General features: G+C 54.2%; 1 protein-coding gene across 2 annotated transcripts in view; it reads right to left on the reverse strand.

The window, feature by feature from the left end:
- The window catches only part of ATOH8 (atonal bHLH transcription factor 8), a 43,638-nt gene extending 28,363 nt beyond the window's left edge, over positions 1 to 15,275 (reverse strand). The window contains exons 1-2 of one of the 2 annotated variants that reach the window (XR_003513386.1): positions 13,196 to 15,275; positions 735 to 926 (exon numbers count right to left, since the gene is read on the reverse strand). Coding sequence is in view for 1 of the 2 variants with exons in the window: in XM_027555529.1 (XP_027411330.1) it covers positions 735 to 926; positions 13,196 to 13,951 (948 nt within the window). In the remaining variant the exon portion in view is untranslated. The remainder of the gene's footprint in view (positions 1 to 734; positions 927 to 13,195) is intronic. The other variant, XM_027555529.1, reaches the window with a different exon arrangement.
- Between the last annotated feature and the right edge of the window lie 1,454 nt (positions 15,276 to 16,729).

Genomic DNA, 16,729 nt, shown 5'->3' on the forward strand with positions numbered 1-16,729 from the left:
GCAGGTTCAGCAAACGGCTGGGGCTCTATGAATCTCTTCAGAATGAATGAATGAATGAACATGATTTGCCTTAATGCATGGCCTCAGGTAACCCACAGGCCAAGTCATAGTCCCAAAACATACCAAAGGGCTCTCTTGGGCAGTTACCAGCCCATGAGATCTCCCCCTAATATGATGTTAATCAGGGGCTGAGTGGGGAACTCAGCACCAGAATGTGTAAGACCAGAAAGAGCTTCAGAGATAAGCTGTCCTCATTTAAGTGATGAGCAAACACAGGCCCAAGGGGACTGTCCCCGGTACCCAGGAGCCCTGTTACCAGTGTGCTGTGTGCTAAGTTTCTCAGTTGTGCCTGACTCTTTCCCACCCCATGGACTGTAGCCCACCAGCCTCTTCTGTTCTTGGGATTCTCCAGGCAGGAATACTGGAGTGGGTTGTCATGCCCTCCTCTAGGGATCTTCCCAACCCAGGGATCGAACCCATGTCTCTCACATCTCCTGCATTGGTAGGCGGGTTCTTTACCACCAGCACCACCTGGGAAGCCCCAGGAATAGAGTCACACACAATCCCAGGGGCCTGAGGAGCCCTGAAACTGAAGTGAATCCCAGCAAGCCTCCAAGAGGCTGGTCTCGCTGGTCCCTTTGGAAGCCTCTGGATGCGAGTAAGAGGCGCCCTGGATTCCGATCATTACCTCCCCATCCTCCCCAGAGGCTGCTGCCCGCATAGCTGGCGCGTACCTTGCGCTTCTTGGCGCGGCCCTCGGCCTGCAGGGTGCGGGTGCAACGCTGCACGCACTCGGAGAAGCTGAGGTTGCTGTGGTCGGCGCTGTAGTCGAGGTCGGCCAGCCGCGCCAGGGACAGGATGTAGTTGCAGGCGATCCTCAGGATGGCCAGCTTGGACAGCTTCTGCCCGTATGAGTAACACGGCACCTGGTGGGGGAGAAGGCGTCAGCAGGGGCTGCCCGGTCTCTGCTGAGAACCGGCCCAGGGGGCACCTTGGCCAGGAAGGTGTGCGGCCATTCATGCCGCTGCTGGGGAGGGAATGGTCGGGCAGCAGAGGTGGTTTGTCTGATCTCTCCACCTGGATTTTATTCCCTGTTCTAATCACCTGCTGTTTACACCCACACACAACCCCTGGGGGGCATCCACGTTCCCAGGCTGTACAGGAGGAAAGCCAGGCTTGGCTCTTGCCCGAATGTCAGTAATCATGGAGCACAGTGCGCTTCCCCCTGGGACAGAGCTCCATCCCCTGTGTTCCTGAGAAGGAATCTTGGACAGATGTTTTTTGCTCTGAGAGTCTGTTCTCTCATTCGTGACACCTGTCTTGCTGGACACTTGGGGTCTGACAACAGACAATAACTGGATTCTACCGTCAGAGGACTTACACTCAAGACTGAGGTTATGGACCTCGGGGGTGGTGCAGTGGCTAAGAATCCACCTGCCAAAGCAGGGAATGTGGGTTTCATCTTTGGTCAGGGAAGATCCCACATGCCATGGAGCAAATAAGCCCGTGTACCGCAACTACCGAGCCTCAGCTCTAGGGCCGGTGAGCCACAACCACTGAAGCCTGAGTGCCGAGAGTCTGTGCTCTGCAACAAGAGAAGCCACCGCAATGAGAAGCCCATGTACTGCAACTAGAGAGTAGCCCCTGCTCGCTGCAACTAGAGAAAGCCAGCTCACAGCAACAAAGACCTAGACAGCCAAAAATTAACTAACTAATTAATTTTTTAAAAGAGTGATGCTTTAACATCAAAGCAGAGCTAAGCACCCAGACTCTCAGAACAGATCAGAGGAAAGTGACAATGCTCAGCTGGGAGGCCCACACATGATTGGATTATGCTTTTCTCTTTTTCTTTCTGACCTCAGGACCTGGGAAGCTGCTGGGCATACAACAGGTGCCTAATAAGTACAGCTCCAACCAGACTTGACATCCTTGACATTCATCACTGACTTGTTGTTCAGTCACTCAGTTCAGTCGTGTCTGACTCTTTCGACCTCATGGACTGCAGCGTGCCAGGCTTCCCTGTCCTTCACTATCTCTGGGAGTTTGCTCGAACTCATGTCCTTTGAGTTGGTGATGCCACCCAACCATCTCATCCTCTGTCTCCCCCTTCTCCTCCTGCCCTCAATGTTTCCCAGCATGAAGGTCTTTTCCAGTGAGTCAGCTCTTCACATCAGGTGGTGAGTGGACAGTCACAAATGGCACAGCGATTTGTATCAGGTAAAGAGATGGAGTCTCTAACATCATCCACCCTTGTCTCCACTGCTTGAGCAAAAAGCTACATGGACTGCAGCACAGATCTGTGTCCAAACATGGAGCATGCATGCTACATTGTTTCAGTCATGTCAAACTCTTTTCCACCGCATGTACTGTAGCCCACCAGGCTCCTCCATCCATACGATTCTCCAGGCAAGAATACTGGAGTGGGTTGCCATGCCCTCCTCCAGGGGATCTTCCCAACCCAGGGATCGAAACTGAGTCTCTTTCATCTCCTGCATTGGCAGGCAGGTTCTTTACCACTAGTGGCATGTGGGAAGCCCCCGTAAAGTGGGGACATCACTGCAAAGTCCACCTGTCAGTTAGACACGGGCTAACCGATAGAGCTGCTCTGATGCGTTGTTCACCTAAATGGCTAATTGTGCATACCCAGCAACCAAGGCTGGGCGTCCTCCTCCCTATGGCTCTCCAGGAGCTATATGCAACATCCATCCCCAACACGATACCTGGTACTGACTAACCCTTATCGCACAGTGAGTGGGGCCCCCATGGCAGGATCACTCAACACACACGAGGCACTGTTCTGGACCAGTGGTTCTCGATAATATCATCCCTCAGCAGCAGTTGGCAATGTCTGCAGATGTTTTTTAGTTTTATTTATCTATTTTTGGCTGTGCTGGGTCTTCATTGCTGCCTGGGCTTTTTCTCTAGATGCAGTGAGCAGGGGCTACTCTAGTTGCTGTGCACGGGCTTCTCATTGCAGTGGCTTCTCTTGCAGAGGAGCATGGGCTCTAGGGCACACGGGGTTCATTAGTTGCAGCATGTGGGCTCAGTAATTACAGCTCCCGGGCTCTAGAGCACAGGCTCCGTAGTTGTGGCACTTGGGCTTAGTGGCTCCAATGGCATGTGGAATCATCTTGGACCAGGGATCAAACCTGTGTATCCTGCATCAGCAGGTGGATTCTTTACTACTGAGCCACCAGGGAAGCCCTGCAGACACTCTTGATCATCACTAGTGGGTAGAGACCAGGCATGCTGCTGAATGTCCTACAGTGCTCAGAATCCTACAATGCGGCCACAACAAAGAATGACCTGGGCCCAATGTCGACAGTGCTGTGATCAAGACAGCATAAACAAGAGAGCTGCTTCAGGGACTTCCCTGGTGATCCAGTGGTTAAGAATTCACCTTGTGATGCGGGGGACATGGGTTCGATCCCTGGTTGGGGAATGAAGATCCCTCTTGCCTTGGAGCGAGTGAGCCCTCATGCTGCAGCTAGAGAGTCCATGCACCACAACAAAAGATCCTGCAGGACGAAACTAAGACCCGACACAACCTAATTAATTAATTTTTTAAAAGACAGAGTTGCTTCAGGTGAGAACTTTAAATGCATCCACAAATGGAGCCCATGTTAAAGCTTACTGTGTCCAGGAGCTTTCCATGACCTGGCCCCCAGCCCTACACCAGAGGCTATGGGTGCCTGCCCTTGATGGTGCTCTAATCACCCCATCTGTTCTTAACGCCTAATGACTGTGACTCATTTAATGGTCAGTCTCCTTGTGAGCTGTTGGGGGAAAGTCTGTATGCAGAGCCTAACACAGATCCTGCCCATCACTGGCCTCCAAAGGATCTGTCGAATGAGGGAGTCAATGAACAAATGAATGCTCTCATCTGTTTTTTGTGAGGCGGGCAAATTTGTGGCTTAAGGGAATTTAGTTCCCCACCCAGAGATCAAACCCATGCTCTTGGCAGTACAAGCTCAGAGTCCTAACCACTGGACCACCAGGGAATTCTCCAAAACTGTTCTCTGAGGACGACAATTTAGGTGTTTGGTGTGGAGTGAAGCTTGTACATCCTTTGGTCACCTGGGCTAACTCCTGGTCTAGCCACAAACCCCAGGCAAGAGACATGATCATTCTGGGCCTGGCCGCACAGGGTGGGAAGGACTAAAGGAGATGGCGCATGCGCTACACTGCCCGTCAGGGGCATTATGTCCATGGGTGTGGCACAGTGTCTCCTAAGAAGGGCTCCAGAGAGGATGAGAAGCAGGAGATCTGGAGCCAGGAAGTAGCATCTGCTCATCCCTTACCTGCACCCCCCCCACCCCCGCCCCGGGGTCCTGAGACCACAGCCCAGGGCCCAGACAAGGTTTGCAGTCACCTTTCAACATCCTCCAGCAACCAAGGACTCACCCCTCACCAGGCTAGGAAACCCAGGGAGGGGCAGGGAGGAAACAGAGGGACTGCCAACTCCCCCAACTCCCGTACATTGCCCCCCACCCACAAGCTCTGACCACACCACCAAATCCAAATCCATCTGAAAAAAAAGCCTGTAGAACAATGCACTTTGCCTGTTCTCAACCAGAGCCCAGAGAATCCTGCTTATCAGCCTGAACAAATAAACAAGGTCCGTGGAACAAAAAGTGTCCTGGGGGTCCTAGGACAGCGGCAGGGGTCTCAGGAGCAGCCCAGCGCCCCCCTCCTCTGCACCCGGGAAGGGAGGGCCTGTCTGTGGAGGCTCTGGACAGCAGGCACAGCTATGTGACACAAGGCTCTAGGGCGCTGTCACCCAGGGGCCACTCCAGGAGTTGCCTGGCAGGCTCCAGTCCATAGGGTTGCAAGGAGTTGGACATGACTGAAGCAACTTAGCATGTACGCACATCTGCCAGTCGGGAGCAGGGCTCTCAGAAGGGATCTGCTCCTGGGGATCCGGGGTCATTGTGGGACCACAGAGCAACAGATGAGGTCAAGGCCAACCTAGGAGCTCCTGTGCCAAGTTCTGAGCCAGTTTCGTCCCAGATTTGTCACTCTGCCCCACTGCTTCTCTCAAAGTCCAGGTCTAACAAGAAAACCATTTATTGAGCTCTGATTGTTTACCTGGCCCTGTGGTCACTATTCATAGGTAGTTTTAGCCCATTGAAACATTCCCCCAAATAAAGACCATTACCCCATCTGCACACAAGGAAACAGAGAGGAGACATATTGGGCCCCAGGTCACTCATCTAAGACCTGATTGCAGCTACAAGCTTGTGTGTCTGTCACTCAAGGAAAGCACATGGCCACCAGGCTCTCTGAGCTCCTGCTGCCCGAGGTGGCCGTATATGGCACACCAAGAATCCCTTTTGGCAGCTCACTCTGACTCCTCCTGCTCTCCAGGGCGGGTGTTCCTCAGCTCACCTGGTTAATTCCAGGTCCTTCTCATACCCATGCCCCAGGATGCAGCAACCAGGCCACCGCAAAAACCCAGCTCAGAGCACCCTGGCCTAATGCAGATCTGATTCTAGGAGGTCAAGGTAAGGCAGAAAGAGTTGATCTGAATCCCAAACAGTAGGATGTGACTTTGAACAGGTACCTTCACTACTCCGAGCCTCAGTTTTCTTATCTGGAAGGTGGGAATAACATCTGTGTACCCTCCATGGCTGTTGGAACCAGGTCACCCCCTGCTGTTTCTTGCAATCTACTAAGGCCAGGCAAAGGATGGCTGTTGTGAGAGGTATTTAATGGCCCGGGAGTTTAAGCACTTCCAGTATCTCTCAGCTGATGAAAGACGAGCTGGGTTTTGAACTCACACCTTAGCTGAGCTCTTTCCAATTAGCCAGAAGCAACTGCTTGGGGATGTGGATGTATCTGCATGTGTGCATGCTAAGTCGCTTTAGTCACGTGCGACTCTCTGTGACACTATGGGCTGTAGCCTGCCAGGCTCCTCTGTCCATAGGATTCTCAAGGCAAGAATACTGCAGTGGGTTCCCATGCCCTTCTCCAGTGGATGTATCTTGTTGTTGTTCAGTCACTAAGTCATGTCTGACTCTGGAACCCCATGGATGGCAGCACGCCAGGCTTCCCTGTCCTTCACTATTTTCCAGTTTGCTCAAACTTATGTCCACTGTGTCAGTGATGTCATCCAACCATCTCATCCTCTTTCGCCCCCTTCTCCTCTTGCCTTCAATCTTTCCCAGCATCAAGGTCTATTCCAATGAGTTAGCTCTGCACCATTACGTGGCCAAAATATTGGAGCTTCAGCATCAGTCTTTCCAATGAATATTCGGGGTTGATTTCCTTTAGGATTGACTGGTTTGATCTTGCTGTCCAAGGGACTCTTAAAAGGCTTCTCCAGCACCACAGTTGGAAAGCATCAATTCTTTGGCGCTCAGCCTTCTTTATGGTCCAACTCTCACATCCATACATGACTACTGGAAAAACCACAGCTTTGACAAGATGGACCTTTGTTGGCAAAGTGGTGTCTGTGCTTTTTTAAAGTGGATGTATCTATATGGTGTGGAGGTGGGCAGCCCACCCTTCTGAGTAAGGGCTGGAGAGTTCTGGACTTCGTGGGACCCCGGCCTTAGTGAATACCTCTCTGAGCATCCACATAAGGCCCAGAGCCCAGCCACCACACCACCTGCAGGAAAGCCCACAGTGGTCATCCGTTCAGCTTGCTCAGAGGACAGAGGCCAAAGGAGGCAGCAGGGTCAGTTGGCTCCAACTCCTGAGGCAGCAAAACTTCCAAGAAAGTAAAAGTACCTGCCTGATGCTCAACGCACAAGAACTGTTAAGCTTCAGGACTTCCCTGGTGGTCCAGTGATTAAGAATCCACCCGCCAACGCAGGGGACAAGGGTTCGATCCCTGGTCCGGGAAGATCCCACATGCCTCAGGGCAACTAAGCCCACGGGCCGCGATTATTGAGCCTGTGTTTTAGAGCCTGTGCTCCACAACAAGAGAAGCCACCGCAATGAGAAGCCAGAGCACCACAACTAGACAGTAGCCCTGACTCACCGCAACCAGAGAAAGTCCATGCACAGCAACGAAGACCCCGCACAGCGAAAAATGAAAAATAAAAAGATTGTTAAGCTTCAGAGCAGCACGTGTGGGGATTTTCTCAAGGTCCCATATGCCTCTAAGAGATTCCATCCTACTTACTTACCAGACCCTCTTCTGGCTCCAACAAGGGGGAGAAAGCAGGAAGGATCCTGGCCTGAGATGCTGAGGACCTAACTCTACTCCGGGCCATCCACATGACCTTAGGCAGGGCCACAAGCTTAGGGGACTCAGTTTCCTCACCGATAAATGGACGTGAGAACACCTGCTGCCTCAGAATGGAATCACCATGGACACATGTAGGGAGGGGCTGCGGCTGTAAGTGAGTGTTAGTCTCTTAATCATGCCCGACTCTTTGAGACCCCATGGACTGCAGCCCACCAGGCTCCTCTGACCATGGGATTTCCCAGGCAATCATACTGGAGTGGGCTGCCATTTCCTTCGGAGGGGCAACAGAGAAGCACAGCCAGGAACCAACCAGCCAATGCAGGGGAGGCCTGGAAGCCCTCTTGCCTCTGTGCCAGCTCCTACCCACTCCTCAGACCCATCCTCAGATGCCCACCAGGGCTTCTAGATCCACAGAGCTCCAGCATCACTGTGTCCTCGACAGTCGAGCACCTGATTCATTTGAAATTATTCCCTGATCGTCTCACATCAGGGAGTGCTGACTTCCTGGGGTGAAGTCTCTCCATACAGAGTCATTCGAGGTCCTTGTCAAGTTCTGTCTAAACAAAATCCCAACCTGACTCCCAGCAATGAGGCTGAACCCTGAAAACCTGGGCTTAAGTCTTTATGAGCCCTGGCCCAGAGCCAGACGGGACAAAGCCTGGTCACTAGTTCCACCTCTGTAAGTGTCCTCACCTGTGAAGTGGGAAGGTGGGCTACATATGCGTGACCACAGGGCCAGGTAAGGTACTTCACCCCCTGCAAAGAAGTTCAAAAGGCAGCCGTGCTGGTGACTGGATGAGAGGGGCCGGAGAGAGGCTTCTGTCATTCCTGTCCCCTCTGGACCCAAGCAGGCCTGTCCCTCATTCCCTGAGGAGTGGGGCACAGGCTGCCACGGCCCCCTGGCATCCTATGGGGTCTGAGGTTGAGGAAGGTGCGGGCCTGGGGGCGCCATTCTCATGCCCCATTCTGGGCCACCCTGAGTTTACTTGTGGAGGATTCCCCGGGAGACCATGGCACCTTCCCTGGTGGCTCAGACAGTAAAGACTCTACCTGCAATGTAGGAGACCTGGGTTCGATCCCTGGGTCAGGAAGGTTCCCCTGGAAAGGGGAATGGCAGCCCACTCCAGGACTCTTGCCTGGAGAATCCCATGGACAGAGGAACCTGGCAGGTTACAGTCCATGGGGTCGAAGAGAGTCGGACACGACTGAGGGACTAACACTTTCACTTATGAAGATGTACTTCAGCAGGTCCTGCGGGCTTTGCCCTGCTGATCCAGGTGTCTGCCTAGCCAGACTGCCATTCTTCCAGTGCTGAGGGGCTTAACACTCCTCTGGGAGAGAGGAAATCTTGCAAGCACACCAGATGCCCTGTGGGCAAGCACAGCCTGTGAGCCAGAAGGTTCTGTCAGGGAAGGCCGTGGCCCATGGGCTCAGGCCCCTCCCTTCCCCCCACCCAGCAACACCAGGCTTTCCTTGAACCCCCTCCCACCTGGCCCGGAGCAGCCCCGCACATGGGCCGGCCCCAGCTGTACACACATGGCCTTCACATGAGGCGGCGGGGAAGGCCCCACGCAGCTGGGCTGGTGGCATGTGGCCTGACCATCTGCCCTGCATACCCACCCCCCACCCTCCTGCCAGGGGGCCTCTCTCTCCCCCACCTGCACTTCTATGGCCAGGCAGCCTCCTACCCCATTCCTTGCCTGGTTGAGAATATGGTGGGTTGGACAAAACAGGAGACTGTCGAGCTTCCCTGTGCTGGGGGTGGACAGCTCCTGGGTGATCACCAGGCTGTTAGGAATCTGAGCCTTGGAGCGACTCACTGACTGATTTGAATCCAGATTCTGCAATGAGAGTGGCACGTGCACCCTGGAGCCTAGTGAATGGCAAGTCAGGGAGATGAGCAGTGCAAAACCCATGAGGCCTGGTGCGGCAGCCAAAGGCTGGGAGACTGCCACCAATTTACAGAAGCTCTCTGAACCTCAGTCTCACCATCTGTTAAATGGGGGTGGAACAGGAGTGGGTTGGGACAACACCTATTTCATTAAATAAACTAATATACATAACACACTTAGCCCAGGACCCAGTACAAAGGATAGCAAGGAGATCAAACCAGTCAATCTTAAAGGAAATCAACCTTAAGTATTCATTGGAAAGACTGATGCTGAAGCTGAAGCTCTAATATTTTACTCCCAGAGATAGTAAAGGACAGGGAAGCCTGGCATGCTACAGTTCATGGGGTCACAAAGAGTCGGACATGACTGAGTGACTGAACCCAGTTGCTTTGATTGCTGCCACAGATTGATGGCAGTTTCTATGATTGTTAAGAAAAATGATTATAGAGTTCGTATTTCTACATTTGTCACGGCCTTTGCCCAGCATTGAGGATATTGTGGATGTTCAAGAAAGGTTCATTCCTCCTACGCCCTCCCTTCCTTTCTTCACTCGATGTTTGCAAAGAAGCTGTGTATGAGGTAAGCTTTATCACCATTTTCCAGTTTCATTAACTGAGGCTCAGAGAGAAAATGACTTGTCCAAGGTCACACAAGAGGCATACAGCAGAGACGGGCCTCAAATGCTGGCCTCCAGGCTCCCTGCTCATATTCTTTTCACTGTACCAGGAAGTTGCCCGGGGAAACAGAACTCCAGACCAGAGTTACAGTCCCACCACAAACCTCAGCGCCGCAATGGCCAAGGTCTCATTTCAGGCAGAACCAGACTCTTACCTTTTGCATCTTTTGCAGGAGCCCATTTCAGATAGTCAAGCCTGAGCCTAGATCCAAGGGCTTCCCTGGTAGCTCAGTTGGTAAAGAATCTGCCTGCACTGCAGGAGACCTGGGTTTGATCCCTGGGTTGGGAAGATTCCCTGGAGAAGGAAATGGCAAGCCACTCCAATATTCTTGCCTGGAGAATCCCATGGACAGAGGAGCCTGGAGGGGTACTGCCAATGGGGTCGCAACAGTCGGGCACGACTTAGTGACTAAACCACCACCATCAAGTCTAAATCCAGAGGCACAGCCTGTCTGGACAGGGGTACGCACGTGGGGGGGGTGGTGTGTGTATACACATGCACACCTTCTACAGGAGGGAAACTGAGGTCCAGAGGAGGGAGTGCCTCCAGGACACAGGACTTTCTCCATCGGACAGGGGCTGTGGATGTGGTGAGTGTGGCCTGGGCCCTGGGCTCTGGGGACCAGAAGTGCCCTAGCAATTTCTTTTGCTCCCAGATAACAGACAGGTGCCCACCAGCAGCCTTTCTGGGGAAAGGACAAATGCTTTGGGCCAGGAGGGCAACAAACAGGAGCAGATGTTTCTGTCCAAGCACTTGGCGTGCGCTTAAGAGCACAGGTACTGATTGTGTGTATACACACAGCTGTGTGTACTTGTGTGTGTGCATGCACTCTCTCCCTGAATTTGTCCCTTTTATACAGAACTTTCCCGCAAGAAGGACAGAAGTGAAATGAAACCAGGATTAACAATCCTGTCTCAGAGAGTCAGGCTTGTGTCTGCCCACCTTCCAAATATAAATGACACTGTAAGTCCGGGTGGGGGGCCCATGACACGGATACAGCTAACACTGTGAGAAGCATTTGGCCAGGCGGGCATTCTAGAAACTTCTATCATCTTTCTTAACCCACTAGGTGATTTGGGAAGAGTACCCTTCCTTCTTTCTCTGGGCCCCAGTTTTACATTCCATTAAGTCGCTTACTCCTTGGAAGGAAAGTTATGTCCAACCTAGATAACATATTCAAAAGCAGAGACATTACTTTTCCAACAAAGGTCTGTCTAGTCAAGGCTATGGTTTTTCCTGTGGTCATGTATGGATGTGAGAGTTGGACTGTGAAGAAGGCTGAGCGCCGAAGAATTGATGCTTTTGAACTGTGGTGTTGGAGAAGACTCTTGAGAGTCCCTTGGACTGCAAGGAGATCCAACCAGTCCATTCTAAAAGAGATCAGCCCTGGGATTTCTTTGGAAGGAATGATGCTAAAGCTGAAACTCCAGTACTTTGGCCACCTTATGCAAAGAGTTGACTCACTGGAAAAGACTCTGATGCTGGGAGGGACTGGGGGGCAGGAGGAGAAGGGGACGACAGAGGATGAGATGGCTGGATGGCATCACTGACTCGATGGACGTGAGTCTGAGTGTACTCCAGGAGTTGGTGATGGACAGGGAGGCCTGGCGTGCTGGGATTCATGGGGTCGCAAAGAGTCAGACACGGCTGAGCGACTGAACTGAACTGAACTGAAGTGGAAAGCTAATTCAACTGACAGGGATGTTAAGATCAGGTAAGATGGAATTTATTACTAAAAGAAGTTAAAGCCACTGGACAAATAAGATGCAGTTGAGCACACAGAGACTATGAATATTTTCTCAGCATCGAAAGAGGCAGCTGGAGGAGTAAAAAGAACCTGGAACTGACAGTCAGAGGACCTGGGTGCCAGCCCTGGCCTGCTGCTCACCAGCTGTGATGCTCTGGGCATGTGACCTCCCCAATCTGAGGGGGTTTTCCTAGCTTCCAGGTGAGCAGGTGGACAGGCATCTCTTTGTCATCTCAGCCTTCCATCCTGAGGGGCAGGTAGCAGGCTGCTACCTGAAAGTGAGACTGAATTCTCCACTTGGCCCACTGCCCAGGGTCCCAACTGTCTGTGACTGCTATCTGACCCGTCCACGCCACTCTACTTCACTGACCAATCAGCTCACCCATTCCCAAGTGAGACACTTTGGCTCAAAAGTCATAGAGCCTCTTTTCCCCAGGAGTTCAATTTCTCTCCCAGGGATGAACACAGGCAATGCCCGACCCACTCACGGGAGGAGGCAGAGAGAGTGTGATAAAAAAATATCATATTTTCTGAAATCCTTTGTTACTGGCTAAAGCCTAGAGAGGGTGAATAACTTTCCTGAAGTCACACAGGAAGTCAGCTGCAGAGCAGGCAGAAATCCTGACCATTCAAAACAGTCACATCCACCCATCCCCTCAACCTTCCCCATGCCCTGTGTGGAGTGGAGGCAGATGGCACTTACCACACACTTCTTAGATCTCTGTTTGCTCTATGAAAATGAACAGCCTAGAACTCCTGAGCAGTCTCAATCTTGTCTAAGTGGAATTGTAAAACTGCCACTCCCCACTACAGGGAATTCTTGGACAACTATTCCTCCCCATCCTCCCAAGAAGACAGTGTCTGGTGAGGACAGCTGCCACCTGCCCTAAACTAAGAAGCTCCTAACCCATTCCAGAACTAGTTTCTGAAGATCCCCTATCAACCAGTTCCTGCTCAGCAGACCTGCCTCTTCCATGTGCGCTGAAGGTCAGCAGTAAGGGGAATCTCCAGGAAAGACTCTCTCCAGCCAATTCCTGGGGAAGGGTTATAGCCAGGGTCCTTAAGGGCACCGAGTGGGGGAGGGAGGGTGCAGAGTGTGTAAGCAACCTGAGGGCAGGGACAACCCTGCTGGGAGGCGGGGGCTGAGAAGGGGTCGACAGGCTCCCCCGGAAGACGGAACACTTATATTCTGGCAAAACCAGGACCACCCCTCAGCAGCATTCCGGGTCTGCCAGAAGGGTAAGGGTCTTCGCCCTTACCCACCGGAGACAGATTCCCACATTTCCCCTCTCCACTCCTCACTGCGCCCAAGGGACTCCGGGAGACAAATATTCGCTGCCATAAAAGTGAACTATGAGGGCTGAAGTCAGACTCGCAGACAGGGTCACCCCAAAGGGGATGGAAGTGGCAGTAAAGAGGGCCAGAGATCTCTAACCTTCATCCTCACTTTGCAAACTAAGACCCATACCAAAGTGTGGCAAAGGTCGCTGCCCCAGGCGGTCCCATACCTGTCTCGGCGCTGGGACCGACCAGGCGGGGATTACTTGCCCTTTTATCCACACCCTCATCCTCCTTAAAGTCACCCCACCCCGCCCGCCCTACCACTTGCCCACCCAGCCTCTGGCCCACCCACTCCCGCAGCCATCCCCAAGCGCAGTGAGGGTGTGTGGCTGGGAGCCGGTACCTGCTTCCTGAGCGCCTCGAAGGCTGCGCTGATGGTGTGCACTCGCGTCCGCTCCCTGGCGTTCGCCAGGAGCCTCCGGGTCTGCTGCAGGGCTTTGATCTCCGAGGAGGCGGCGGTGGCTTCGCCCGGCCGTTTCCTAGGCGACGCGGAGGAATCCGGGTGGTTATTGTAAATTACGTGTGAAATTGACGAGTAAGAACTTTCCCCAGGGCGCGTGGGGGGCGCGGGGCGCACCGAGGGCTCTGGGGGCGCCGGGGGCGCCGACGGCGTGGGGCGTGCTGGCGGTGCGCACAGCAAGATGCGGGGACGCAGGCCCGGCTCCCGGAAAGGCTGTGTCTCGGGACCCCCAGGTACCTGGCCCTGGGGCGCAGGAGGCGGCGGCGGCGGAGGCGGCGTGGGGAGTCCCGGCCCCACTGCGCCCAGGGCGAAGCCGCGTTTCCGCGGGTCCAAGACCTCCGGCGCCCGGGCGCCCCCGCGCTCCCCGGCCGTGTCCGCGCCCCCACCTGAGGGAACGGCCGGCGCCACCCGGGCTGGCACCGGGGTCGGGACTGGCTGCAGCCGCTGGGTTCTGTCCCGCAGCCCGTTGGTGGCGGTGGCGCCGTGCTCGGGCGCTTCCAAGTCCAATCGGAAAGTTTTATAGCCGTTCGCGCGCCGCGCCGGCTCCTTGCCTTTCCTCTTGAGCTTCTTGAGGCCGTTCAGCTCCTTCACGCACACGGTCTTCCAGGGCCCATCCTGGAGAACCGGGATGTGCTTCATGGCGCGGGTAGCGCGCGAGGCAGGGGCGTGGGGCTGCCCGGGAAGCGCGCCCACCGCGCTCGCTCTGCCCGGGCGGCCGCCGCGCTCAGCGCCTCGGAGTCGCCAGCTCTCCCCCTGCTCGCTCGCTCGCTCCCTCCCTCCCTCCCTTTCTCCCCCTCGCCCCGGGGCAGCTGCGCCGCCGGGCTGTCCGTTCCCGGAGCGCTCAGAGTGTCATCTGAAGTCGCTGCCGCCGTGCCAGCGTTTCTGGAGAACGCCCGCTGCGCTCCATCTGTGTTTGTTTAGCCTCAGTTTACACAGAAGCCCGGTTCCCCAGATCAGTCAGCGCCGCCGCCTCCCCAGCCCCGGCCGCCCGAGCCGCGAGCGCCTTTAAAGAAACAGGAAGCATTTTTCAAAACAGCTGGGCTGCCGGCCGCCTCCTTTGTCCGCGTCCTCTCTGCCTCCCCCCACCCCCAGCCCTTCTGCCCAGAACCTGCCTCCTCCGATTCTCCCTCCCCGCCCCCTCCTCGAGTCCCGGGCGCTTCTCTTTTCCCGCAGGACAGTCTGCTCCCGAGCACATGGCTTCTGGGCCCTTGGGCCCTTCCCCAAATCGGAGCTAGGCCTTCTCTCGGTGACCTTCCGCACCCAGCACCTCCACGTCCAGCCCTCCCCCCAACCCTACCCCAGCTTGCCAGGCGAGAAAGAAACTGTACGGCGACTTCTCCTGGAAGAGGGTGAGGTCATTGGGGGCTGAGGGGAGGAGGAAGGCTCTGGGGTTGCCCAGGACCCTCAGGACCCCTGCACCGCAGTCCCATTCGCTGGGTCACTCGCTGGAGCAAAGGGGAACTAGGAGCAGAAAGCCTAAGCGACAGGGAAACTGAGGCTCCAAAAAGGAATGGGCTTTTCCCACGGTCACGCAGCGAGTTTAAAGAGGCCCATCATGGTGGAAGCTTCGGATTTCGACGCAGCATCTGTGAGAGTCTGAAGTCACCTCACCCCAGGCTGCCCGTTAAGCCCGGATTTACTCATCTATGAAATGAGAAATTCGGAGAACATCAACGCCTAAATCACAGCGTGGCTGTGAGAAATTAAGCCCCAGGCACATGGGAGGGACCAGTCCAATGGAAGCTTTGGTTATTATTACTATTAATAACAGAGGCAGAATAGCTCCTAGAGGCAGATTTCCTGGCCGGCTCTGCCACTTACAGACTGAGTAACACTGGGCAAGTCACTGAACCTCCCTGTGCTTCCCTTTCCTCGTCTGTAAAATGGAAGTAACAGTTGTATCTCCAGGACTGTTGCGAGGGTTAACTGACCCTGTATGTACAAAGCGTTCAGAGCAACCTGGTGCAAAGTGAGAGCTTTGCAGGTGCCTGCCGTTACTGGCAGGGGGCAGAGAGTGACTTCCCAGACCCTTGATCCTCAGTGCCATCCTACTGGAGATTCTGGGGAGGGGAGTGGGAAGGTCAAGCTAGTTGGCCCTCACTAAGCCCTCCCCAGCCCCCCCACTCCCCCACCCCAGAGGCTGCCCCAAGGACCTGCACTTACTCCTCAAAGGCCTTTCTCTGTAGCAGTTTCTCCTTAAGGTGGTGATGGGTGCTTTAAGTAGTTTGGGAAAAGATCGACCTTGGCCTGGGGCTCTGACCTCTGCAACCACTGGAATCCTTATCTTTCTGGTTTCAGTCCTTCACTCCCACCCCCTACACCCACCAAACCCAGTGGGGGTTTTCTTCAGGGTTCATCTGGAGTGCCTTCTTTCTCTCTCTCTGTCTCCTCTTGTCTAGGGGAGAATGACCTAAGGGTTTGAGGAGGTAGATAACTCAGTAGCCTGTGCCTTGCAGTGTCCTGGAAGGTAGGAGAGGGGTCCAGGCAGAAAGTTCAGGGGCAGGAGCATAGATTGTGCTTGGCTTTTCAATTCTCAAGGCCTGTGACCCTGGACAAGACAGTTCATCCCACTGGAGTTCTGAATCTGTCCTTGAGGGTGACATTTCTGTGCAGCCAACCTCTCAAGGTGGTTAGGGAAATAAAAAGAGATCACAGATTTAAGAGGACTTTGACATCAAACATACCCTCATATGTCTGCATACACATAGGAACACACACACGAAAGCATGCAATTTTCTGACTATGTGCTTAGTCGTGTCCGACTCTTTGCCACCCCATGGACTGTAGACTGCCAGGCTCCTCTGTCCATGGGATTCTCCAGGCAGGAATACCAGAGTGGGTTGCCATTTCCTCCTCAAGGATGTCTTCCGAACCCCAGGGATCGAACCCCTTGTCTCTTCTGTCTCCTGCATTGGCAGGTGGGTTCTTTACCACTAGCGCCACCTGGCAATAGTAAATGCAAAACCTCATTTTTTTCCCACGGGGGGAATCGGTCCCAGCATGATACAGTGATTGCTTCCTGAGGCACCCACTTCCCTGGACACCCAGCATCTTCCCATACCTTACCTCTCTCCTGAAGACCAAGGGTAAACCCCAGACAGGAGCCCCTATTCTCCTGCTTTTTCCCCACCAGCCCCAGGCCCTTTGAAGAGAACATTCTTCTCGCTCTTGGATGATTGGCTTCAGTCTCCTCTCTCTGTAAGCCTTGGCTGGTCATCACAGCGCCCTGTCACTCTTGCTGGCCTCTGCTCACTCCCAAGAATTGCTTCAGCTTGTCCTTCACTGAGGTCCTGTCTGAACCCCTAGGTTTGTGAGGTCCTGAAACACTGCTGTTTCTGGGACTTCTCTGATGGTCCAGTGGTTAGGACCCTGTGCTTTCACTGCAGGGGGGCCTGAGTTCCATCCCTGATCAGGGAA

The sequence above is a fragment of the Bos indicus x Bos taurus genome, chromosome 11 (assembly GCF_003369695.1).
Source record: "Bos indicus x Bos taurus breed Angus x Brahman F1 hybrid chromosome 11, Bos_hybrid_MaternalHap_v2.0, whole genome shotgun sequence".
Lineage (NCBI taxonomy): Eukaryota > Metazoa > Chordata > Mammalia > Artiodactyla > Bovidae > Bos > Bos indicus x Bos taurus.